The 26,779-nt window shown below is 44.1% G+C and overlaps 1 protein-coding gene across 2 annotated transcripts in view; it reads left to right on the top strand.

Moving 5' to 3' along the window:
* The window catches only part of ptpn11b (protein tyrosine phosphatase non-receptor type 11b), a 206,636-nt gene that overhangs the window by 41,846 nt on the left and 138,011 nt on the right, over positions 1-26,779 (top strand). For both annotated transcript variants that reach the window (XM_084332718.1, XM_084332719.1), the window contains exon 2: positions 22,250-22,372. In XM_084332718.1, the coding sequence (XP_084188844.1) occupies positions 22,250-22,372 (123 nt within the window). The remainder of the gene's footprint in view (positions 1-22,249; positions 22,373-26,779) is intronic.

Raw genomic sequence — 26,779 nt, forward strand, 5'->3', positions numbered from 1 at the left:
TCTTCCGTGAAAAAACATCCTCTCTCAGCAGGTGCATAACAATACTTGTCCAATCGGTGCGTAGTGAACGTATTGTAGCGATCAGTCATGCAGTAATGTCAGGAAGAATGAGGAGAGGTTGTATTCGTATATGGTGGTTTAATTCCAGCTCAATATGGGTTTTACAGGTTAATACTTCCCTCGCAATGCACAACACAGCTACCTGCTAATACGCTCGCTTCACGACAACCTAATGTCCGGTCCCGGCGGTCCGTCCTCCTATATCTCCCGGGGGGAAACACCCCCAGCTAACTTAGACAGAGCGACACAGATATAGCTTATTATACCTGTGAACGGTCGCCTCTGGTGTGGGGGGCCAAGCGATTGTCGTTGAGCGACAGACGATCGCATCGCCAGGCGACGTCGGTTGCTCGCCGCGTGCGGACCACTTTAGAGTGAATAACGGGTAGGCTATAGGCAGCGAGGTGCAATATAGCGCTTGCTCAACATGAATACAGTCGGTGGACAGCACCTGGTGCTGAAAAAGCAAACAAGCAGTGTGGTATGGTATGAAATTAAAACACCAGTTCAGTAAGTCATTCAAACGTTATCTTTATTTATATATGACTGTGACGGCACCACACATGTGAACAGTAACAATGCAATTAAACTGACGTCAAATCGGAGCAAAAAAAGAAGAATCCGCTTCAAGAAGACATTCGGAAGGCTACATTAGGTATATAAGAATTACAACGACACATTAATTAACGAAATAAAAAATACCATTCGACTTTTAACCCTCTAAAGCTGGGCGCAACACTAGATATGTTTTGCAAAACATTAAATATATTTGGATCCGTACCGTCCATTTGTGATAAAGACTTGCTTTATTGTATCGGAATCTGGAGATCTCTCTGTCAGAGTCTGCAGTCCAGAGATTGGTTGTTTTCTCTGGACTGCATCTAATCTGCTGTATCTATCTATTTATCATATATCTATGTCTGTCACTATAGCCAATGGAAATGCTAGAAATGGTCACGTGGACTGGGAGAACCAATGGAAAATTCCTATCGTTTCTCAATAGTCCTGTGCACTCCACAGAACGGGCCGCCAGACGCTGGTTGCGCGTAATGTAGGATAGACAGATAGAGAGAGGCGCTTGTCTCTGGTCTTATAATTAAATGGCAAAAAGACAAAGGTATAATCTTCAGTGCAAACATGTATTATATATAATAATGGAAAGTAGAAACAACTGCTTGTTTACAGTTTATTATGCCACATATGCAGCTTGTTTATTTTGATAGATTTTCTGCCTCTGCCACAAATGTATGGTGATTGGTAGTCTGTCATAGAGTTAAAAAAAATGCACTATGAATTTATTAAATTAGCCATTGTTTTTGGTTCTGGCCCACCATATAATGGCTTGGAAAAAATGTGGCAGGTGATTGATTGAATGAACATTTTATTAACAGATTGCAGAATGGGTACAATACAGTACGGCTCAATACACACAATTGTTAAGGGGATGCAGACCAGAGAAAGACTTTCGTCTTGTTTACATCAGGGTTCCCCATTTTTTATTCATAATGAATTGTAAGTAAGGGTGCAATTAGCACTGTGCAATCCATTCTTTGTGGATCTAGCCCCTACTGTGTGTCCTTTGATAATCCATGTCCTGTCATCAGTCTGTTGATTCTTCTAAACGACTTTGGCCTGAAAGGGTTCAACTGGTTTGAAAAAGCTCAACAAATAAGCTCAACAAATATGACAGTAGAGGTTGTGTACAATGACAGAAAAGATAACATTAAATCTTTTTAAAGGTTTTACATTATGTATTGACAGATTATGTCAGTGACAGAGGAGGTGCCAGATCCGATAAAATAGGTGTTTGTCCCAATTAGGGATGCCCCGATCGATCGGCCAGCGATCGGTATCGGCCGATATTTAGTATAAATATGAGATTGGTGAATTCCGATAATCTGCATTGTGCCCAATTATTTTAGATAAAAAGAGATAAAGAAAAAATTAAAAACACAAAGAAAAACTCTCTAGCACGGATGTGGCTGTGGAAGAAAGTCATCAATGATATTATGTCACTCTTTCCCCCACCCCTACTTATAGTGTTGTGGTAGTTCTTGAATAGTTTGATCTGATATTCACTTTCTTAAAGGTCCTCCTCACCTCATGTTCTGTTATCCTGAACACTGAGTCTCCATCAGCAGTGCCCCCCCCCCTCTATTGCAGTGGTTTGTAGGCTGGTGCTGTTATTCCCAGCCTCAAACCTCGCATAGAAGGTATTGAGATAATTTGCTAAGGAGATGTCACTGTTCAGTTTGAGGGAGGTGCCTTTGTTATCTGTCATCGTTCTGAGGGCCTGCCACATAGCACATACAGCCGAAACCCGTACAATATTTCACCGTCGACTAAAGACACACTTCTTCAATCAATATCTGAAAATATCTTTTTTTTATAGAAATCTAACCCTAACCAACCTTACTGTCATGCACTTGTCCTAATATACTAACCTACACTGTAGCACTCAACACTTTGATGAACATTGTTACTCAGCTGATAGAGTTGTACCCTTCCTGCAGACTTGTTGTACAAAAAGTCGCTTTGGATAAAAGCGTCATCTAAATGACTAAATGTAAATGTAAACAGTGACACTGGGCTAGAGGGAACATTAGAGATGATCTGAGGATTTATCCTGAGAATTTAAAATACAATTTAAACTAACTAGAGTACTACTACATTATATGCTATTTGCTCTCTCTCTCTCTCTCTCTCTCTCTCTCTCTCTCTCTCTCTCTCTCTCTCTCTCTCTCTCTCTCTCTCTCTCTCTCTCTCTGTCTTAAGGGAGTCATGTGAAGCAGCATTATGTTATGAATGATAAGTTGTCAATGTCAGTCTGATTCATCTCTCTCCCCCCTGGCAGAGAACTCGATGATGGCGACTACCGCTCGTCACGAAGCATGCGAGGTACATGCCTGACATTTACATTTAGCCACTTAGAAGCCGTTTGAAGTACTTGGCATTTAGTTTAAGTAAAAGGTCCCAGTGAGTTCACTTGACATGAATTCACAGTTATTCGGTCAAATGGAAGGAAAGGACGTCAGCGTGACCGCTTGAGGGATGAGAGCGTCAGACGTATAGGGGCATTTGAAGTAAAGTGTTTAGATAAACAGAATCTGGAATTATTTGGACAAATACAATGAAGGTAGACTGACTGAATTTGTCTTGGTCTGAATACCTCAGATGAAGAACCATATTATGATGTTATGTTGATAATCATTTGAATTATATTTTAATGTTGATAATTCAAACTCATTATCTAAAGATGGTAAGTTAGTGTGTTGTGTCTATTCATAGTTAAAGACAGTAGATGTTGAATACTTTATTATCTAAAGATGATAAGTTAGAGTGTTGTGTTCATTTATAGTTAAAGACAATAGAGGTTGAATACTTTATTATCTAAAGATGGTAAGTTAGAGTGTTGTGTTCATTCATAGTTAAAGAAAGTGGAGGTTGAGAACTGTATTATCTAAATATGGTAAGTTAGAGTGTTGTGTTCACTCATCATAGTTAAAGACAGTAGAGGCTGAGTACTTTATTATCTAAAGATGGTAAGTTAGAGTATGGTGTTCATTCATAGTTAAAGACAGTTCATTTGGATTGACTTGGCTGTCCAATTTTCTAAACTTGAGTTATATGGTTCTTCAGTGCAAGTGTTACAGGTATCAGAATATGGCACCTGGTAGCAGATATATAGTACCTATAAAACAGGTTAATGGTTGGTTAGAAGAAAGAGACGTCAGACATGATGTTCTTTCAACGAGGCATCTCTCAATTATCTTTATTTCAACAACATTAGTTATCATTTGTCATCATGTTCACTTCAACAGCATTGTCCTTTTAAATGTAGTTACCCAGCATTACATACTGCACATTGTATGTCTATCTAGGCATATGGGATGGAGCAGTCTCATCTGTCTCATCTAAATCTAGGCATATGGGATGGAGCAGTCTCATCTGTCTCATCTAAATCTAGACATATTGGGATGGAGCAGTCTCATCTGTCTCGTCTAAATCTAGACATATTGGGATGGAGCAGTCTCATCTGTCTCATCTCAATATACCTATTGGGAGGGAGCAGTCTCATCTGTCTCCTCTCAATAAAACATTGATATTTTCCTTGTTCATCAAACATTTCAAATACCATCAAAATCCACATCAGATCTACACACAACATACATTCCAAAGAAACACCTTGTACCTGTGGCACTCTCATTTGTATTTAACTCAAATACATCCAAAAGAAACACCTTGTAACCTCTGTGTCAGTCTGATTTGCATTCAACTCTCTAGTTCGTTTGAGCCTTTAATTAACATGCATCGAAAGTGCATTTATATACGTATGGCTGTTCTCAGCCTCACTAGGACTTGCTAACCAGTGACAATGATAAGACCCAAAAGACTAGATTTATATATTTACATGAAGGAGAGGGAGGAATAGAGAGGGGGAGCGCGAGGGAGCGAGAGAGAAAGAGAGAGAGCGAGAGCAAGAGAGAGAGAGAGAGCGCGAGGGAGAGAGAGAAAGAGAGAGCGAGAGCAAGAGAGAGAGCGAGAGCAAGAGAGAGAGAGCGCGAGGGAGAGAGAGAGAGAGCGCGAGGGAGAGAGAGAGCGCGCAAGGGAGAGAGAGAGAGCACGAGGAACTAGGCTACAGCCATCTAGTGTCTAGCTAACGTGAACTAATGGACATTTCCCTCAACCCGTCTTTAACACTTGTACAAAATATATATCCATTTACTAAACAGCAATTTAACCAAAACAGTATGTATTTCAAAACACAAACCAAATGGAGATATGTAGCTCCGACACTTAGCGATTAACGTGCCACGAGACCCTGCGCCATTACATGACGGTCAACTTCTTCAAACAATTATTTACTCAATCGTCTTAAACTCGAAAAACTCGACCCAAACGTAACCTCAGTGGGCTCTAGACATTTCATATAGGCCTACAATTGAGCTCGTCGGGGTACTGTTTTTACAATCAGCCCCTCTAGGCGTGCCTGTGTAGTTCGCAGTCCTCCGGGCGCAGGTCGAGCTCTGCTCTTGTTACCTGTCTGCCTGGATTAAGGGATCTACCTTTTTTTTTTAGTGTTTGTCTCACCGGTGCGCCAGCTGACCCCACGAGATTATGGGGGGAAGCCTCCTCAGAGAGCCTCGGAGCCTCCTCCTCAGGGAGTTTCAGAGCCTCCTCAGGAATTCTTCAGAGCCTCCCCGCCTCGGCGGAGCCTCCTCCTCAGAAAGAGAACCTCCTTACAGAGCCTCCTCCTCCGGGAGTTTTTCAGAGCCTCTTCCTGAGGGGGTCCTCGCGGCGTGCCAGGCGGAGAAGGGCCTTCACCTGTTGTAGGCCCTGTCCAATATGCTGGCGGTGTAGAGGGTGGTGTCACCAGTGAACGCCTGGAGAGGTCTCGATGCCATGGCCTTGTTTACCTCACCAGGTCCCTTTTTGGGGGTCCTGGCCCCCGGACTCGGTGGTAAGCCCGCCTTGAGTGGCCTGGGGCTGGGACCCCCTTCACGCCCCGCTGCTACAACTTCACCCGCGGGGTCTGGGTTTTTGAATCCCGACTCCTCGGAACACCTCGCGGGCAGTGTCTGGGTTTAACGACCCGACCCCACGAGATGTGGAAGCGGTAACATGGGCTGTTGTTTTCACGTATGTTCCCTGGTAGCGTGCAGGGCGCGCGGTCGGGTAGTCGCGGGCCCTTCTGTCCCGCGGTCTGCTCACCCTGTACGTTTGTTGGGTGCTGTCCCCTCTTTCGCACAGTCTGTGTCCTGTTCCCCCCCGCCCCTCACTAGGGGGGGTGGGGGGGCCCGGACCCTCCCCCGTGTTCTGATGGTTGTAGGGGACCTCAGTGGGTACATTTGTCGGGCTCTCTGCTCTGCTCCGCTCTGTTCCAATATAGAGCAGAGCGTGAGCTATTGTGCTATATAACGAAGGTTATCCTATAACCCTAGTTATATGAGTAATAGCGAGCGCTCTGCTCTCACTCACTGAGGGCCCCTATTGGTCTTCCGGTTAACGGTCAAGACTAGGGAAGAGCGGAAATACGTTCACACCCCTCGCTTATATACATGGGCGGATGTGGCCGTGGCCAGACAGGTGTAGGTGCATTGTGCCAGAACGTTTTCAAGATCACAGTAGGTGATAGGGAATGTTCCAATATAGAGCAGAGCACTCGCTATTACTCATATAATATAAAAAATATAATTGTCTTATTTTCCACATGAAACAAGACACAACACAATACAGTAATACTAATCATTAGTTCTGTCAAAGTCAATGCTTTAACTTTGGAGATTAATTTAAATTATTTAAAGCATTAAAATAAATTAATCTAGATTAATCTGTGGAGTGAAAAATCTTCAACGTTCTGAACTTTCAGCAGTATTAGCTTGTTCTTTTTTTGCATTGACTCATGCACCTTTTTGAAAATCATCTGACATGAAGATTGAACACATTTTTGTTGTTAATATGATTTATATTACTGGTAGTTTATACAAGACATTATTGTCCTCTAAGCCAATCTGCACTTGTTTTTATTTCTGTTAGCGCCGCGGATATAAGCAAGAGATCTAGCTGAGTCAATGTTGATGGTTTTGTTGAACATTTGTATTTTACAGGAGAGAAACTGTATTCAAAGAAAGCTATTCAAATAGTCTTTGAATCTAAATATACTTTCTTTGTGTTGATTTTACATTAATTCCATGATTTAGTAAATATCTGTTACAAGCTTCAGTCTTTTTTTTTATCCGCTTTTTTTTCTCCTCCTATTTTCTGTATTTACCTCCCATCCCAATTTTAGTCATTATGCCAATTCCCCCCTCCCCTTCCTGGTTGTTGTGCGCATGTGCCCCCCACTGGTCGGTCTAGGGAGCCCTGAAGTCTATCACATGCTTCCTCCGATACATAGGAGACAGCCAGCAGCTGTTACGAAGATAAGAGATATTTGAGTTCCAGTTGTGGTGGCAAGTAATGAGACGGAGAGGTGGTATAGCTCTTTGAACAATTGAATCCTCTTTAATAGTGGAATTAAGAGCAGGCAGGAAAACAGGCAGACGTAGGACGTCAACTGAGAGAAACACAAATTAATATAAACTAAGTAATAGGAAACAAGGCAAGGAACAAGTACCGCCGCACTAGTCCTGGTACCGTCGAGAACTGGGTCTGAGAATGGAGAAGAGCCGACGAGGAACAGAAGAAAACAAGAGTTACTTAAGGTCAGCATTCCCGACATTCCACACGTTCCACAGAGTGACAGCCAATCACAGGTGACAAACAATAATGCAATAAGAGAGGGAAAGTGACAGGTGACAGAATGGTAGCCGGGCTCTCAGGTCTAACAAGACCAGAGAACCCAGAACGTTACAAGCAGCCTCTTTCCACCTGGCAGCGAGGACTCTCATTGGTGAAGTGTAACGCGTGGGAGGTCACACTACCTTCACCATTTCCCCCCCTCGCTGTGCAGGCGCCCTGATCGACCTGTAGGAGTCGCTGTTTACAATGACCAGATTACCACCCACCGGCTTCCCTCCCGCTGACTCTGCCAATTGAGCCAGTATGATGACCGGCCAAGCCAGTGTCAATTCAATACCAGTGTCTCTGCAGTCGTAGACAGACGCTTAGTCCGCTGTGCTACCCGGCCGCCCTACAAGCTTCAGTCTTAAGTAGAGAAATGCTATTTTTAATCTAGATTAATCTATATTAATTACAGAAAATTATGAGATGAATTAGTTAATTGTTTTTAATCTATTGACAGCACTACTAATAATACACAAGACATCACGGGACAGTACTGTGAGGTTTTGCCCGCTGCTCACCAACTTTCTCTGTCTTCTTTAAGCCTACTGTTAGGAATTCCCTACTCACTCTCTCTAGCCCCCACCCTCTCGTTCTTTACTCTCAGTGGCCACACCTGTTCGATTATCAATTACCTCTCGCACCTGTGGTGGCAGGCTAATTAGTTCCCCTGTGGGCTTTAAATACCAGGGCGCTTCCCCTCGTTTCGGCGTGGGGTCGTGTTGTATACTTGCCGAGTCATATTCTCTAAACATCTAGACTCTTTCGGGAGATCCTCTGTCTGCCTATGCTGTTCCATTCTCCGGCGTCGAGATGTTTGCTCCAGCCTTCGCCAGCTGTCGCCGTTGCCTGTGGGGGAGACTGGTCTGCGCTCCCTGTACTTCCACGGGAGGCACCCCAGCGTTCCACTGCAGACCCCCGCGCAGCTGTTCGTCCTGACGCACATCCAGACCAGCGCAGACGCTCTCCAGTCCTCAGCGCGCAACGCGCATCTTCCAAGGACGCTCGAGCTTGGCACGCTCTCCAGACCAGCGCGCAACGCGCATCTTCCAAGAACCCTCGAGCTTGGCACGCTCTCCCGACCAGCGCGCAGACGCGCATCTCCTAGACCTTCAAGCTTGGCACGCTCTCCCGACCAGCGCGCAGACGCGCATCTCCTAGACCTTCAAGCTTGGCACGCTCTCCCGACCAGCGCGCAGACGCGCATCTCCTAGACCTTCGAGCTTGGCACGCTCTCCCGACCAGCGCGCAGACGCGCATCTCCTAGACCTTCGAGCTTGGCACGCTCTCCCGACCAGCGCGCAGACGCGCATCTTCCAGACCTTCGAGCTTGGCACGCTCTCCAGACCAGCGCGCAGACGCGCATCTTCCAGACCCTCGAGCTTGGCACGCTCTCCAGACCTCAGCGCGCAGACGCGCATCTTCCAGACCCTCGAGCTTGGCACGCTCTTCAGACCTCAGCGCGCAGACGCGCATCTTCCAGACCTTCGTGCTTGGCACGCTCTCCAGTCACCAGCGCGCAACGCGCATCTGCAAGGGCTTGGCACGCTCTCCAGTCACCAGCGCGCAACGCGCATCTTCAAGGGCTTGGCACGCTCTCCAGTCTCCAGCGTGCAACGCGCATCTTCCAAGGATCCTCGTGCTTGGCACACTCCTCCTCGCAGACGCACCCCGAGGCGTCTCTCGGTTCCGACGTGCACACCAAGGTGTGGCGCGCCACTCTGTTCCTCGGCTCCGACAGCGGCTACCCGGTGGACGACACCCTCGCCACCGCCGCTGTTCCAGCACCCTGTTCCTCGGCTCCGACAGCGGCTACCCGGTGGACGACACCCTCGCCACCGCCGCTGTTCCAGCACTCTGTTCCTCGGCTCCGACAGCGGCTACCCGGTTGACGACACCCTCGCCACCGCCGCTGTTCCAGCACTCTGTTCCTCGGCTCGGACAGCCAGCTACCCGGTGGCGACACCCTCGCCGCCGCTGCTGTTCCTGCACCATTACGCATACGCCTGGGTGAGTTTTGATTGTGATGTCACTCACCCAGCGTAATGCCTCTTGCCCCCGTCCCGCTGCGTTTCCTGTACCATTACGCATACGCCTGGGTGAGTTTTGATTGTGATGTCACTCACCCAGCGTAATGCCTCTTGCCCCCGTCCCGCTGCGTTTCCTGTACCATTACGCATACGCCTGGGTGAGTTTTGATTGTGATGTCACTCACCCAGCGTAATGCCTCTTGCCCCCGTCCCGCTGCGTTTCCTGTACCATTACGCATACGCCTGGGTGAGTTTTGATTGTGATGTCACTCACCCAGCGTAATGCCTCTTGCCCCCGTCCCGCTGCGTTTCCTGTACCATTACGCATACGCCTGGGTGAGTTTTGATTGTGATGTCACTCACCCAGCGTAATGCCTCTTGCCCCCGTCCCGCTGCGTTCCTGTACCATTCCACATACGCTTGGGTGAGTTTTGATTGTGATGTCACTCACCCAGCGTAATGCCTCCTTTTTTTGTTCTCACTTAGTTAGTAGTTTGGACATTTCATCTCCCACTCTGTTTTTGTTCTCACTTAGTTAGTAGTTTGGACATTTCATCTCCCACTCTGTTTTTGTTCTCACTTAGATAGTACTTTTGGACATTACATCTCCCCCTGTGTGTTTGTCACACGAAGATATTATTACTTTGTTACTTTGTTTATTTGGACTGTTCTGCATCTGCTCTGTTTGTTCCCTTTTGAATATTAACCCTCTCCTCTGTTCTGCAGAGCGGCCCAGATGTTTTCCCACCAGTCCTCCCTTTCCTCCCTGTCCCCAGCCCGCCTCCGCGGGCCTTAGTCCCCTCTGTCCCTAGTTCTCCCCTTTCTAGTTCCACCTAGTTCCTGGTCCCAAGTCCTCCCCTTCTAGTTCCACCTAGTTCCTTGTCCCTAGTTCTCCTAGTCCCCAGTTCTCCTGTTCCCTAGCTCTCCTTGTCCCGACATCTCCTAGTCTCTGTTTCCTCTGTTCCTTTATCCTTCCCCTAGCGTTCCTTTAATGTTTCCCCTAGCGTTCATTAACCTTCCCTTAGTGTTCCCTTTTCCTGCCCGCCTCTTAAAGGCACCTAGTTTTTCCCCTCTTGTTATATTCCTGTATTTGTGTTCTCCCTTAAAGGGACAGTGCCCTTTTTTCCCTGTCTCTCAATAAATATCTGTTTCTTGGCAAACCATCATACCTGTCTTGTGTTGTGCGATTGGGGTCGGTTACAAACCATAACAAGTACTTCGATAATAATAATAATAATAATAATAATAATAATAATAATAATAATAATAATAAAATAATAATAATAATAATAATAATAATAATAATAATAATAATAATAATAATAATAATAACAATAATGACAAGACAATTAAATTAAATCAAATTAAATTAAATCGATAAAGCAGTATAGTATAAATAATATAAAAATAAATATTTTTTTGTGTATATATATATAGGCTACATCCATACAATTTAGGCGAAGCTCAGCAGATCAGAACACCAAGGAGAGTCCACCCACTCCTGCCATCCAACCCAAGAAACAGGACCCCCACATCCTAGGTCCACCGCACATAGAGCCGAGCCCCCACCCGCCCGAGTCCCGATAGCCAGGCCCCCGGTCCACGAGAATCCCAAGTCCAGCATCCCAGGGAGCGACTCCCCGAGACCCTGAACCCGGGGCCCCCACGGCCCAGAGACTAGCCCCAGTGAGTCAGAGCATCATGCCTCTTTAACACTCCGACCCCCCAAGACCCCGAACCAGGGGCCGCCACCAGCCCGAGACCGCGACCACCAAACCCACAACATTAAGGGCCCAAAACATCCCACCCCATATAGAAATAAAATTGCATAGAATAGCGGGTTACTGTTCTTGACGGAACAGGACGGAGCAGAACACAAGGGCCGACATCGTCATCATAGAGTCAATTGGAATTCCAGCCTGTCTGCAGTCGTGACCACAGTAGTGTTCCCTTCAAGCAGGCAAGGCACACAGCACTGCCCGCTCTGAGGACATCACCAGAACATGTGAGGCGACAGCCGCGACACACAAGTGATTATTTTTATCTCAGTGTCATGGGTTTGTGTCATACAAGCAAACCAAAACAGAAACAGAAAGATGCCCCCCCAACCCACCCCTTGTACACGTGAAAGCTTTTTTCAGATAATTATCGCACTGCGTGAGTTGCATAAAGGCCCCCGTTGTTGAGTCGGCACTCAGTGCATGTGCTCATCTCTGTTATATTTATCAATAATAAGCCTTTGTGACGTGCCGAGGGGGGCACTTCTGAAACGCATGTGCTCCATGACTCACTCTGTTTCTATAAATGTCAGTGTCAAGAAGTCTCTTTTCTCCCACTCCTGTTGAATCATTCATGTCAGTAGTCATCATCGGCTCCTCTTTCCACCGAGGTTACCCCATTTGCTCCCTGGGTATAGGTTATTGTATTGAGATTGATGTACATGCCCACATAGGATGCTGTAGGCAGTGTAGGGTATAGGAACCCTTGTGAAACTGTACTGAATTAATTGAAGATCACTCTGTGGTCACTCTCCACTGGTGTTTCTCTTTAGCCTTTAGTGAATGTTTAGGTCCGCCTACACTCCCCTAAATAAATGTGTGGGTTCATTCATTCACTCATTGAATCTTTATTTAATCTCAAAAGATAATTGAGATTCACAATGACGTTGAGAAATACAGCACATAATAAATACAAGAACAGTGAAGTCAGAAACAGAAAAGTCAATCAATTTAAACATTTTAAATAATTAAAAACAACTCCAGACTGTTGGATATTAAAGATTTAAACTGACCAATGGATATAATGTATTGAGTTTTAAAGTGCATTGCAAAACATGCCATGTGTCGGGGGGCACAGAAGCTAAAAGCAGATTTTCCTAATTCAGTGCTAACTCTGTGGACCTTAAGTGTATAAGCCAATCACCATTCGCCAAAGAGATAAGGTCCAGAGTTTTATTTGAGCAATGAAGTGATGTATGGTCGGTGATCATCAATAATGGCTTTATACAGAAACTAATTTCTCATCAAGCCACATGCCCAGATATATTCTTTTTTTTTATCCACTTTTTCTCCTCTTTTTCTATTTTTCTCCCATCCCAATTACCCGCTGTGCCAATTCTCCCCTCCCCTGTCTTGAACGTTGCTCTCATATGCCCCCCACTGGCCGGTTGTAGGGAGGATAGAAGCCTTGCATCACGTGTCCCCTCCGGTACACGAGGAGGCAGCCTGTCACATCTTTTCACCTGCCAGCGCGGACTCATTGGCGAGGTGTAACGTGTGGGAGGCTCCCACTACCCCCGCCATTTCCTGTCTGCTGTGCAGGCGTCCAGATATTTATATTCTTTAACTCTCTCCTACTTGTATCTTGAAAAACACAGCATGTGTTAACCCTTAGAGACCTTAGGGGGGGGTCTTTAGGGGGAGATAGAAGGTCAACAGTAGATGCCACATAGTAGTGGTGATATCATCTGAAAGCTTCAGTGTTTAGCATTGTTTCCTAGCTATGTGGACTTATATTAATATGATCTATGTCTCTAATTCTCATATTGGCGCATTCTTCCAATTCTCCTCTCACAATATTCACCCTCACTGAACTGAGTCATCTGAACATGTGCTGATTTGTGATGTCAGAGAGACTCGGCTGCATGATGATGTTCAGGCGAGGCAGTGGTTTAGGTGCCCAGGCTCAAAACGGCTTAAGATCTTGAGGTAGAAAAATGCTGTTTTTGAGGACTTCATTAGAAATACAAAACAATGAATAAAAAATAAATAAAAAATTACAGAGGTGTTCCATAAACTCACAGGAATTGTGTAAAAGTGCCCAAATAGTGAAAGAAATAGTAAAATAGTTCCCCTTTAATAATAATAATAATAATAATAATAATAATAATAATAATAATAATAATAATAATAATAATAATAATAATAATAATAATAATAATAATAATAATAATAATATAATAATAATAATAATAATAATAATAATAATAATAATAATAATAATAATAATAGATACAATTTATATAGCGCGTTTCATAGAACCCAAGGTCGCTTCACAATCAGGACAAAAAATAGGGCTAGGGAAATAGGGGAGGGAAAGGGGATGAGGGAAGGGATAATGGATAATGGACCTAATCTAATCTAAACTAACTGATGGGGAAAAGCCTTGGTGAAGAGGTGTGTTTTTATAGCAGATTTGAAGGTGTCCAGGGTTGGGGCATTGCGGATTTCGGGGGGGGAGAGAGTTCCAGAGGGTAGGGGACGCCACGCTGAAGGCTCTGTCCCCAAAAGTCTGTAACCTGGTGCGAAGGATGGAGAGGAGACCTAGATCAGAGGATCGTAGGTTCTGGGATGGAGTGTGCTGGTGGAGGAGATCAGACAGGTATCGGGGGGCGAGGGACTTGTAGGTGAGGAGCAGATGAATGAATCATTTGAGATGAATCTGTAATAAACTATGTTTTGGCTATTATTAATAGGCTATGGTACACCTATTCAGATTTTGAAAGGTTAGAGTGTACAAGGGCTTAGAACATTATGATGGAAGTGTATGATGGCTATTCAGTTACGTCTCATAAGTTACACAGTTACATCGCAGTAATGTTTGAGTTGATACCATTTGTTACACAGATTTGGTGCAAAGTTTTACCACTCAAGAATTTATAAACATGGTCCAAAATACCACATTAATTAAGACACCAAGACCTTGAAGAACACCATAGAACATTTGTGCTGTGATTTGGTATCCAAAACCTTTTACATTTGGAGATTTCTGTAAGAATCATTCGGTGACTGGATGCCAAGCACTTCTGTTCTGAAAATTGCTCAGAAACCCCCCATTATTGTCAATATACGTACCTAGAAAAGGCATACACCCTCTGAATGCCATAGGTCTCTAGTTTGTGGTTGTAAAGTTCCATGAGGTTCTGATTATCCTAGAGGTATAATGTAATAATATAATATGTCATTTTATACAGTGAGGTCAAGTTTCAGAAGATTATCTCACTACAATGAAACGGCTACTATGGGGACTAACATCATCACACATGGATACAATTGGGCTCATTGGATCCAGAAGAGTCTCAGCGTTCCACTCATACCCAATTCATGCTATTCCAAGTCTAGGGACCCCTCTATGCAGAAACATTCAAATACAGCATTTTAGTATAGGCAAGAATATGCATTGTTTTTGCCCAAAACTGCATGGGATACCCATAGGACATAGGACAGATTTTCATTCAGATATCTTGAAGTAAGAGGTCAAGGGACCCCTTTGAAAATGTCCATGACAGTTTTTCCGTCACCAAAATGTTGCCTAACTTAGGAGCATTGTTTAGCTCCCTTTCCTACAAGCTTGCGTGACATAGTTGGTACAAATGGATTCCTTCGGTCGTCTAGTTTCATATGATCTTCACTCTAGGGTCTCGGAGGGTTAATAGCAACACAATCTGAACACACCCGTTTGTGTTAAGTTGGGGATAACACAGCACACCTTTTTTACGAGTGTGCATTCTAAAAACGCTTCAGTAACTGTACCCATATTTGTCAGAAGACCTTTTGAATTTCAACAGAAGCTGTTCCGTCCTGCTATTAAGTGCATTAGAGCAGGAAGAACACCAACACGATCATAACCTTGTCAGTTCCCCTACAACTACAACCCTTCCTGACCCACAACACAAAGCACAGGGATCCTTCACACCACTTTCCCATCTCTCTGCATCACTACCTGGAAACACTTAACCGTGTGTTACTGTACGTCTACAGTTTCGTGTCGAGACATTTTCTTTTTTTGACAAGCCCTCCTGGCTTGACCCTGGAAATTGGCCCCAAAGTGGTTAATGGAGCGTTGGATTAGCCTGCCAGGCCGCACAGTAGTTAGGGAGCTTTAACCCAATGATCCCTGCTTAAATACGCGCTCCGAATCCATTCTGACTTACGTTACAGCCTTTGCACACTCACTTCTGCTGCTGGTTCTGCGCCGATGCCCCCCCCCCCCCCATTAAAGCGGAACGCCACCCAAATTAAGAATTCAAATATGTTGTTTCCGTCGTCTAGGAAAGTTCAATCAATATCGGAGCACATGAGCTACTCTCTTGTAAAGCCAGAAAGTTTGGAGCTGCTCCATAGACAATGAATGGGAGGATGATTTTGTGGACCCACAGAATGTTTATTTGAGTTTTTATACCCAAATGAGCTTTATTCTATAGTGGTGTTATCAGTTCTGGAACTAAATATGTACCCATATACTCAGAACATTCCCTTGGGTGGGCGGTTAGGTGGCGTAGCGGAGATTGCGTTCGAATCCAGCTCACAGCTCCGGGGTTGTCACCAGCTTGGCTGGCCGTTCACACTAATACAATTGGCTGTATTAGAGGGTGGGAGAAGCTGGCGGGGTGGGTCCGGGTCGTTGTAAACAGCGACTCCTACAGTTCGGTCGGGGCGCCTGCTAAGCGCGGATAGGACCTGAGTGGGATAGTGTGATCCTTCCACATGCTACGCCCTCTCAGGGAGGATCCGCGCTGCCAGGTGAAAAGAAGCGGTTGATTGGCTGGACGTGTGTCGGAGGAAGCACGTAATAGCCTCCACTCTCCCAGATGATCTGACTGTGGGGGGTAAGTGCGCAGCGACCAGGAAGGGGATTGGGAATTGGCATACGACTAACATTGGGATGGGAGAAAATCGAGGGGATCAATAATAATAATTTAAAAAAAAAGAACATTCCCTTGGGTGCTCTCAGTGTCACCTTTACCATATTTCCCGATTCATTGTCTATGGAGCCGTTTCAGATTTGATACTTGATGACATCATACATTTGAGTTTTACAGGCTTCAAATGACCCAACTTGGTCTTTTATTAAACACAAACGGAAGTACCTACAAATGTAAACAGGTCTTTACTTGATCAGACATCGCAGAAACTGATGCAAAACCAAAAACGTACTGTAAATCAATCCACTTTATATTGTAGAATAATTCACTTGGCATTGGGAGCCACTTGTCACCAACTAGCTGACTGCCAGTTGACGAGACAAGTGCCTCTCTATTGGCTTTGAAAGTGCTCCTTGGAAAGGATGAATGAATGAATGAATGAATGAATGAATGAATGAATGAATGAATGAATGAATGAATGAATGATGAATGAATGAATGAATGAATGAATGAATGAAAACTTTATTTAACAGATTGCAGAATGGGTACAATACAGTACGGCTCAATACATACAATTGTTAAGGGGATGCAGACCTGAGAAAGACGTTTGTCTTGTTTCCATCAGGGTCCCCCATTTTCATTTCATATAGACATTTATGACATACACAACATACATGACATTTATGGCATAGGGACATATAGGTATTTAGTACTGATACATTTGTGACATAAGCGGTATTCAAATATACAGTACTGTTACCCCTAGATCCTGACAGAGTATATACATATGATGGGGAGGGGACTGTACATTAGGAGGGGGTGGGTGGGTGGGAGGGAAATATACATACGGCGGGGAGGGAATATATACATGCGGTGGGGAGGAGACTGTCTATTAGGAGGTGGTGGGGGTTTTGGGCATTTACGGTGGCCAGTTTCGAATTGCAGCCTCCCGTAGGTGCTCTTTAAGAGCGGTTTTGAATGTGGGCAGGGATTCACATTCCTTTACAGCTTTGGGTAGGGCGTTCCACATTGTTGTGGCATAATTGCGAAACGTGTTTAGTCCCTTGTTTGAGCCGAATCTGGGTTTAACATGATTTGTTGAGCTTCCTCTGGTGTAGTGGTTGTGGTATTCACTGACCTTTGGGAAGTATTTTGACATGTACATGGGCACCCCGGTCGTATAGTGTATCTTGAAGACCAGGCCCATTGCAAGTTGCTGTACTCTGTCGTCTACTCTAAGCCATCCTAGGTTGTCAAAGTGGGCAGGGGTGAGGTGGGTTCTGGGGTTCAGGTCAAGTAGTAGTCTGACCAGTTTGTTTTGTGATGTTTGTAATTTTGTTTTAAGCGCCTTTGAGGTGCTTTGGTACCATGAGGTGCACGCATAGTCATAGTACCCTTGAATGAGTGCTCCTGCCAGAGTCTTCAGGGTATTCTTGTTTACCAGAGAGGAGATCCGGTACAAGAATCTAGTTCGTTGGTTGACTTTTTTTATTACATTGGATGCCATTTTGTCACAGGAAAGATTTGCCTCTAGGATGGAACCCAGGTAGGTAATTTCGTCTTTCCTTGTGACAATATTGTCACCCACTGTAACTGAGAAGCCGTCGGTCTTGCTGAGTTTGTTATTTGAACCGAAGAGAATGGACTCTGTTTTGCCCATGTGTAATGATAGTTTGTTATCAGCGAGCCATATGCAGATTTTGCCTAGTTCCGTGCTGAGGGTTTTTTCAACCTGCAATTTGTTCTTGTCAGAGACCAGCAGGGCTGAGTCGTCCGCAAACAGGAACAAGTTGCAGTCACAGGCTGACGACATGTCATTTGCATAAATTAGGAAGAGTAGCGGTCCTAGTATGCTTCCTTGTGGAACACCACAGCTCACTGTGAGGGGGGGGGATAGAGTACCGTTTACCTCTACCATCTGTTCTCTCCCCTCCAGGTAGGATTGTGTACATGTAGATGTTTTCAAAGTGGGCATCTTGTTCCAATCTTCTTCCAATTTTCCATCTTCTACCGTTTGCAATGCTATAAATGTGTGTCATACAACTACTGTGATAGTGTACATAGTAGCCTATGTGTGGCTAACCCTGCCGACTGGTAGTAGTGCCATGATCTACCTAGTACCTATTAAAGGAACACACCAACATTATGGGAAATTCGATTAACGTCTTCTCCAGAGTCAAGACAAGAAGATAGATAATACCAACGTCCTCTGTGCGTTCAGTAGAAAGCTATCCGGCTGCAAGCTAGCCTAGTTTAGCACAAATTAATGGAAACGCAGACCACTAACCTAGCTTAAAACTCTGGGAGAGGTGCTTTTGGTCAACAGCTAGGCTAGCCTGTCCTTATCCGCTTGCAGCCGGATAGCTTTATTTTTATTTTTTTTAACCTTTATTTTTTAGCGTTTATCGCTTTTTCTGGTCAAGCATGACCGACAGAAACAGGTTGAAATGGGATGTAGAGCAGGGGAAGACATTCTGAGAAATGACGGCGGGTCCGGGAATCGAACTCGTGTCCCCCAGATCCGTGACGAGCACGGTTTTCCCCGACGCAGAAATAGCGCCGAGATATGCGGTGAGCTACGGGAGCTGCCCCCCCCCGGATAGCTTTCTACTGAACATACAGTACAGAGAGGAAATTGGTATATATCTTCTTGTTTAACTCTGGAGAAGGCGGTAAGCGCATTTCCAATAATGTTGGCGTGTTCCTTTACAGCTAGACAGAAAAAGCACGTCGGTGACTTTTGATGAATATGGCGTGGTCTTGATGAGTGACAGTTTCAGACACTCACATACTAAGCGAGGACTTCCCCCGTAGGGCTTTACTGTAACCTGTAGAGAAGTGAATCAGTCAGTGTTGTGCGTGTGTGCGTGTGTGTGTGTGTGTGTGTGTGTGTGTGTGTGTGTGTGTGTGTGTGTGTGTGTGTGTGTGTGTGTGCGTGTTTGTGCGTGTTTGTGGCATACCTGAGAAGTAGCTGGGATAAATATTTGCCTGCACGCTGTTACACAACACGGGAAGTAACAAGTAATCATTAGCCGGAGGGCTGAAGTGTACTGTAAACCTCAGTGTCCTTCCCTTCCAAATGTAGAAGACACAGCCTGTGTTTATTCACTGTTATCATACAGACACTCCAGACGCTCCTGCAGATTCGGGGGAAAGAGAATGTGTGCTCAAGCACAGCTAGAATCAAGATCATATTATAGTAGTTAATAATGCAATTATGCATACGAGTGATTAAACAACATAGTCAATTAATCGCTGAGTGATGTACTAGTAGACGATAGATAGGACTGCTGCCATAATAAAATGATTGCGTGATCGTGATTACTGTATGAGATAATCGCGATTGTTTTGTATGATCACGATCATCGTTTTATTTCCCCACTTTTTAATCTTTCCACAAAAGAAAATACATTTGCACATTGGTCAAAATTTATATACTGTCACCCGCTACGTCACAACTTGGTTTCAGATCAGATCTGCGTGTTGAAGAGACGGAATCTCAGTGCAGGATGGGTCGTGGAGAGAGTTAGATGCGGTTTTAGTGTGCGAGCAAACCTTTTGAAGTTTACTGATGCTCTTTTCCGAAAGGAAAGAAATTCATCAGAATTGTACAGGTTGATACATATTTGACTATTTCGCTTTTTTATTTCCTATTTACATTATAAACTAGATGATTAGTGGATTAAATCACTGAAGTGAAATGAAGGAGTGAAACATACTATGGCATATTTCATAGCTGAATAAACAAATTGAGGAAAATGTAGTCCCTGGAACACTGTTTTGAAGGGGGGAAACACAAGAATAAAATATATAAAAATAAAAACTGTAGGAAACACAAAACACCAGTATAAAATAACTGGGTAAAAATCCCAAAATAACCACCAATGCCTAGCGGTTGAAAACAACAAGAAAAACAATAGCACTAGAGACAGAGAAAACCCTAGAAGCATGAGCGTGGGACACTCCTCTACTATTATTATTTCATGAAATTGGGAAAATATCTTCATTTTATGTTCATTGTGTCAAAAGCTTATAATATGAAACACTCTAGAAAAATAGTTATAGTATTTAGTGCCTTGTTTACCCCTGGTCATGTTTTCTACTCCCATCCGCTCCCATGTTAAAACGGCATTTTTAACCATTTTTAAATCTGCTCTCATTCGTTAAATTCTCGATATATTTACCAAACCTTTGCATATTCCACAACCTAATGACACAGACTAACGTTAGGGTGTGCTGTTACCGATGTAAAACACATGGTGGCGTAATCGCTCTACAGATAACTTTGCCACAATTCAGGGGAGGGTGAGAGAGGCTGTGACGGGCTTCCAGTGATTGAAACTGCGGATACATGGTTTGGGGTGGTGGGGGGGGGGGGGGGAGCGAGTGGATTTTCAAAACAGTACCAGATGCGAACCGGACCCCGTAGTCCACAGCGTGCCATACGCTGAAACAGGAGCCCCCCATAGCCGGCGCGCTCCAACGAGGAAGTGTACTGCACGGAGCACGTCTGGTCCTCCTCCCACCAGCGACCAGAGTTCAAGATTCCAGCCGCATAACCACTTCGAAGCGCCCGCAGGACATTTAGGTATTTATGAGCGCTTAGTAACGCTTCGCCTCAAAGCCGTTTCTGGCCGAACTAGTCATCGAATCTTTAATCTTTTTTTTAATTCGTATTCAGAGGTATTTCGTCGAGATATTTCGTCGAGTAATGTTGCGGCGGAAATGTGTAGAAATATGGTAAAAAAAACATTTATCCGTTTTTTTTCCGATGGAAAAAAACGTTGTATCAAACAAACACAGATTTGAGTGGTTATAATTCCGAAATATGAGTAATCTGTTGAGAGATATATTGAGATTATGCTATTACTGTTAATCATGGGGAAAAAAAAGTTTTAAAAATAGTAAACAGTTAAAATTATATGGCTTTAAACATGAGCCATCATTTCATCTCCTAAACCCAGTGTGTGTCAGCAGTTCTAGGGAGGCACAAGGGAAGGCACCAATCAGGTGGCAATCAAGCCCACACACCTCCCATGCCGCATGGCAATTAACTGCAGAGGCCAGTGATTGACAGCTGTCCCTCACAGAAAGACGAAATAGACAGCTGTCCCTCACAGAAAGACGAAATAGACAGTTGTCCCTCACAGAAAGACTAAATAAAGCCAAAGCACCTTAGAATAAACTAAAATAAACCCCACATAAACCGTGATCCATCACATAAATACAATCACAATTCACAAAGATATTTGCCTCAGCAACCATGCTAAATAAATCAACATTTCCCCCCTGCCGTTTAGACAAGCTTATGTGTTCGTCGTGACCTAATTAATTGGGTTGGTGTAACACGAGGTCGGGAGCACGGAGCATGTCAAAGACCACCCAGAAAACCTCCAGGCCAAACATTTGAACCTATTTGAACCTGAACAGGAGTCCATTGCAATAAAAGTACATATACTGTAGTCATACATTAGGAACTCTGCTATAATAATAATTTGAGATATAATTGTATTAATATGGTGCTCAGCCTGAAAACATCATCTTAAAAAAAGAAATAATTAGTTTATTGTCAGCAGTGCAACTAGAAAGGGTACAATATAAACAAAAATGTATATTCATATTCATCTTCATATAAAATATCTCAAAGTTCATTAAAAAGCAGTAGAAAAAACATATAAGTCAACATATAAGACACTCAATCAATGATTAAATCAAATCAGTTAGCAGCACGATAGCAGCAGATTGGCTAGAACGTTTTGTGCCATTTTTCATCTTAACACTGGAACCATCAACGGCTAATTTCTGCCTTTTTGTGTTTCCAAGTGCAACTTTGAATGAAGTCCTTCATTCCACAACTGTCCTAAAATGGTGGTTTTCATTGTACAGGCATAACAATATATATATAATAATAATTGTATTCTAATCCTCTTTTTAAAAAGATCATGTTTTATCTAGCAAAACCTGTGAGTTCTTTGTTTTGAACAACACAAATTTGAGCAATGTATGAAAGTGGGCAATTCTTCTATGTTTCCGTCAACCTGATGAGAGCAGTTTTCTCACACACACTCAGGACTTCTCATCATTGGTCTAATATTTGGTGTGCACATTCATGACCGTTGTAGGGCGAATTCTTGTATTTTATCACTAACACTTTTTCCATTTGAAACATTTCCCCGCTTTCCTCTCTTGAAATAACTTGTATTTCTCCCTCCTCGTCTTGTTCTCTGTCCAGGTGGTTCCACCCTAACATCACCGGCATTGAGGCAGAGCACCTCCTCCTGACGAGAGGCGTCCACGGCAGCTTCCTGGCCAGACCCAGCAAGAGCAACCCAGGAGACTTCACTCTCTCTGTCAGGTGGGCCTCCTCCTGGTGCTCTCCCTCCATCTCTGTCTCTCTCTCTCTCTCTCTCTCTCTCTCTCTCTCTCTCTCTCTCTCTCTCTCTCTCTCTCTCTCTCTCTCTCTCTCTCTCTCTCTCTGTCTCTCCCTCTCTCTCTCTGTCTCTCTCTCTCTCTCTCTCTCTCTCTCTCTCTCTCTCTCTCTCTCTCTCTCTCTCTCTCTCTCTCTGTCTCTCTCTGTCTCTCTCTCTCTCCCCCCTCTCTCTCTCTCTCTCTCTCTCTCTCTCTCTCTCTCTCTCTCTCTCTCTGTCTCTTTTTCTGCCTCTCTCCCTCCCTCCCTCCCTCCCTCTGTCTCTCTCTCTCTTTTTATCTGTCTCTCTCCCTCCATCTCTGTGTCTCTCTCTCTCTGTCTCTTTCTGCTCTCTCCCTCTCTCTCTCTGTGTCTCTCTTTTTCTCTGTCTCTCTCCTCCTTCTCTCTGTCTCTCTCCCTCTGTTTCTCTCCATATCTCTGTGTGTCTCTCTCTCTCTTGGTCTCTCCCCTCTCTGTCTCTCTCCCTTCCTCTCTGTGTGTCTCTCTCCATCTGTCTGTGTGTTTCTCTCTTTCTCTGTCTCTCTCCCTCCCTCTGTGTGTCTCTTTCCATCTCTCTGTGTGTGTCTCTCTCTCTCTCTCTCTCTCTCTCTCTCTCTCTCTCTCTCTCTCTCTCTCTCTCTCTCTCTCTCTCTCTCTCTCTCTCTCTCCTCTCTCTCTCTCTCTCTCTCTCTCTCTCTCTCTCTCTCTCTCTCTCTTTCTTTCTCCATCTCTCCCTCATATTGTTTCTGTTGTTAGCAGTTAGCCCATTAGCCATGTTTCTCTCCAGATCCTGCCCCTGCTGGTGCAAGGTTCAGTGGAGAGAACAAACAAAGCTGGAGGGGTGTTGTGGCCCTTCAAGCCAGAGAGGCGCTTAACGGAGCTCAAGTCGCCGAAATGGAAAAATAAATGGCTCCCGGTCAGTTATCGGGTGAGCTAACTTACTAAACACTAGCCTGCAGGTGAAGGGGGACAAGGGACGTGGGGTTTTGCGGCTAAGAAGAAGCTCTGAAATGCGTCTGGCTCATTTCTCCACTGGTATAGTTTAGTTTGTAGGGAATGGTCTTACAGAAAAGATTGGCAATAGGCTGTTTTGCTAGCGTTCTGCATGCATTTGCTCACACGCCAGATTAAGCCCATTAACTCATTCAATGCCAGTCACGATGATAGTCGGGTTAACTCGCCATCGCTTGAGCGCCAATCATGAGTATAGTCGGGTTTTAATCATTATTTCTTTTATTAGCGATATCCATTCATTTTCATCCATCCAGCCTGATGTTATCGTTGGGAATGGGTCTGAGCTCGCAAAAGGGCAAATACCGCCGCCTATCGTCTCCCGGATGGTATTGCACATCATTGGATTGGATTGGCTGGGGATGTGCATAAAAAAAAAAAAAGTCCGGTCCGGGTTTTGCTTCTCGGGCATGCAGTATCGTTGTACCAAGTTGACTGGGGGGACTGGGAGCAGCGTGGATTATGTGTTTTGGACTATAACGTTGGATCAATGGACGCGATCGATATTTGGAATGGCGATCAGGAATTGGATTACCGTAATCTTTTTGCAGAACATCTGATGTGAGGTAAGGACTCTATGTTACCAGTCTTGGGTTAATCAGATGTTTTTTTCATAGCGATCACAACGTGTGTGTGTGTGTGTGCGTGCCGTTGGCGCTGAGCAAGGCACGGATAAGCGATTTTCAGCCCGCTTTTGTATCGTGCATAAGGACACATACTATCGATAATCTTTTATTTTTATTTTTTTATCTTGTTTTTCTCCGCCTGATTTTCTATTTTTTCTCCCCATCCCAATTTAGTCGCTATGCCAATTCCCCCCCTCCCCTACCTGGTTGTTGTGCGCATGTTCCTCCTACTGGTCGGTACAAGGGAACCCTGAAGTCCACCACATGCTTCCTCCGACACATGTGGAGACAGCCAGTGGCTCTCTTCTCACCTGGCAGCGAGGACTCTCATTGGTGAAGCGTAACGCGTGGGAGGTCACGCTGCCTTCACCATTTCCTGCCTTTCGCTGAGCAGGCGCCCAGACCTGACCTGTAGGCGTCACTGTCCACAACGCCAGATTACCACCCACGACTTCCCTCCCCCTAACTCAGCCAAACGAGTTAGTATGACGACCGGACCAAGCCGCAGGGCAATGCTGACTCCGGGAGTCGAGACCGCAGCCTCTTGCATTGGTGACGAGTGCAATCTCCGCTACGCCACCCGACCGCCCATACTATCGATAATCTAGCGTTTATTTGAAAACGATTCATAAATCAGCCGAAAAATTACAACGTGTTTTGTGTATTCCACTAAAGGGCTATTATCGCAAAATCTCCAAAACTATACTTGTATTCAAAACAGATGAAAAAACAATCCGTTTCGTACATGTTGACTGCAAGCAAGTCATTGATAAGCGACGGGAGTATTAGACCCATAATTTAAGATATATTTTAAGCACTCACAAATTTCCCCATCCTCCCATTGATTAAAGCGCTGGCGTGCTAGCCCTAATTTGGTCATATAGGCCCGGCGCAGAATGAGTTAAGCCCGGCTGTCAGTCTGTTAAGGGAAGCCTGACCTGGCTTTGGCGGCGCCAGGGTGAAAATAAGCCAAAATACAGTCCTGTGATATTAAGTTTCATTGAAGAATGGAGTGCTGGGGCAAGTCAGGGAGCGACAGCAAAGATACGGGAGAGGTTCTGGTGAACAGGACTCAGCAGCCCTACATGCTGTGACCGAGAGAGAGCAAGAGACATACAGAAAGAAAGAAAGAAAGAACAAAAGAAAGAAAGAAAGAAAGAAAGAAAGAAAGAAAGAAAGAAAGAAAGAAAGAAAGAAAGAAAGAAAGAAAGAAAGAAAGAAAGAAAGAAAGAAAGAAAGAGAGCGAGAGAGGGCGAGAGAGTGTTACAGAGTGGTTCTGCCTTAGCAACGGAAGCTTTTAAGAGTCTCATCAGTGGGCCAAGTGCCTGCAAATGTGCCTGAAAGCGTTTGTTAGCCTGCTGCTCCTTAGCTGCAGTTGGCATGGCCACATAGGCAGTATGTGTGTGTGTGTGTGTGTGTGTGTGTGTGTGTGTGTGTGTGTGTGTGTGTGCATGTTTGCATGTGTGCATACTAGTGTGTGTGTGTGTGTGTGTGTGTGTGTGCATGTATGCATGTGTGCGTGCTACTGTGCCGGCCAGTGGCAAATATTCATGGGAGCCAAGGGAAGCCAAGCTTCCCCAAAAATATAAACAGTAAAAAAATAATTAAATTACAAATAAAATATTTAAAAAAATAAAATATATATTTTTTTATAGTTAACAATAATACAAACATCATAATTTTTCATCTCTGTGTTATAATAATTTTCTCCCTCCTGGAGAAATTAACCGAACTGTCACTGACTGAGGCCCTGTTTAGACGGAAACGCTAGCAGGTGAATCCGCAAAAATATTTTTTCGGATGTGCCTTTCGTTTATACGGAAACAGCGTTTTTACGGGGTGAAACCGTAAAAAAGTGAGACCACCTTCCAGGGTGGAATTCCTAGAAACGATAAACCTTTGCGCTATCATCTAAACCAGGGGTGGGCAATTATTTTTCCCCCGGGGGCCGAATGAGCAACTGAAAATATGTTGGGGGGCCGGGCCAAAATTCCAAACTCAATTATGCATAATATACATTTTATTTCTATATAAAAAGCAGTAAATGGCATTGTTTTGACCCCTGGTAAGAGTGTATGTTATTATTTGGCAATTAAAAGGTGAGGTTAGCTTTCAAAAATATCATTTATTCAAATAGAATTTATTTCCAAAATGATAAACTAAATGTGAAACATGAATAACGAGTTTCTATTGTTTCTATTGAAACAAGGATTTTCTTAGCTTTCTAAAGACATCACATCATCTTATAGCAAAAATAAACAAGACATGTCACTGAACTGTGTAAAGAAAAGTGTCCCCGTTTTGTAGCCTTTTTTACTTTACATGCCTATATTAAACATTTAAGAAAAAAATATATCAAGTGTCCCATTTCACTTGTTATATTTCCACATTTTAGTGTTCTTCAGTTCTTTTTTGTTTCATTCAGTGTGAGAAATCCAGTCTCTGTTGAGCTTTAACAAGTCCATCAAAGTCAGGTTGCATGTCTGAGGTGGAGATGCGAAGCAAAGCTGCCAGATGTTCATCAGTGAGAGAGGATCTGTACCTGGACTAAATGTCATGACTGAGAATGTCTGTACACATATGTAGGTGGATCCAAAGAGAACCAACATCTTCTGAGCATGTCTCCTAAGCGTATATTGTGCGTGTGAACGTTGACATGAAAAAAAATAAGTATAAAAAAAATAAAAATAAAAAATATTAAAAAAAATATATTTTTTTT

Source organism: Notolepis coatsorum (genome assembly GCF_963971535.1).
Source record: "Notolepis coatsorum genome assembly, chromosome: 17".
NCBI lineage: Eukaryota > Metazoa > Chordata > Actinopteri > Aulopiformes > Paralepididae > Notolepis > Notolepis coatsorum.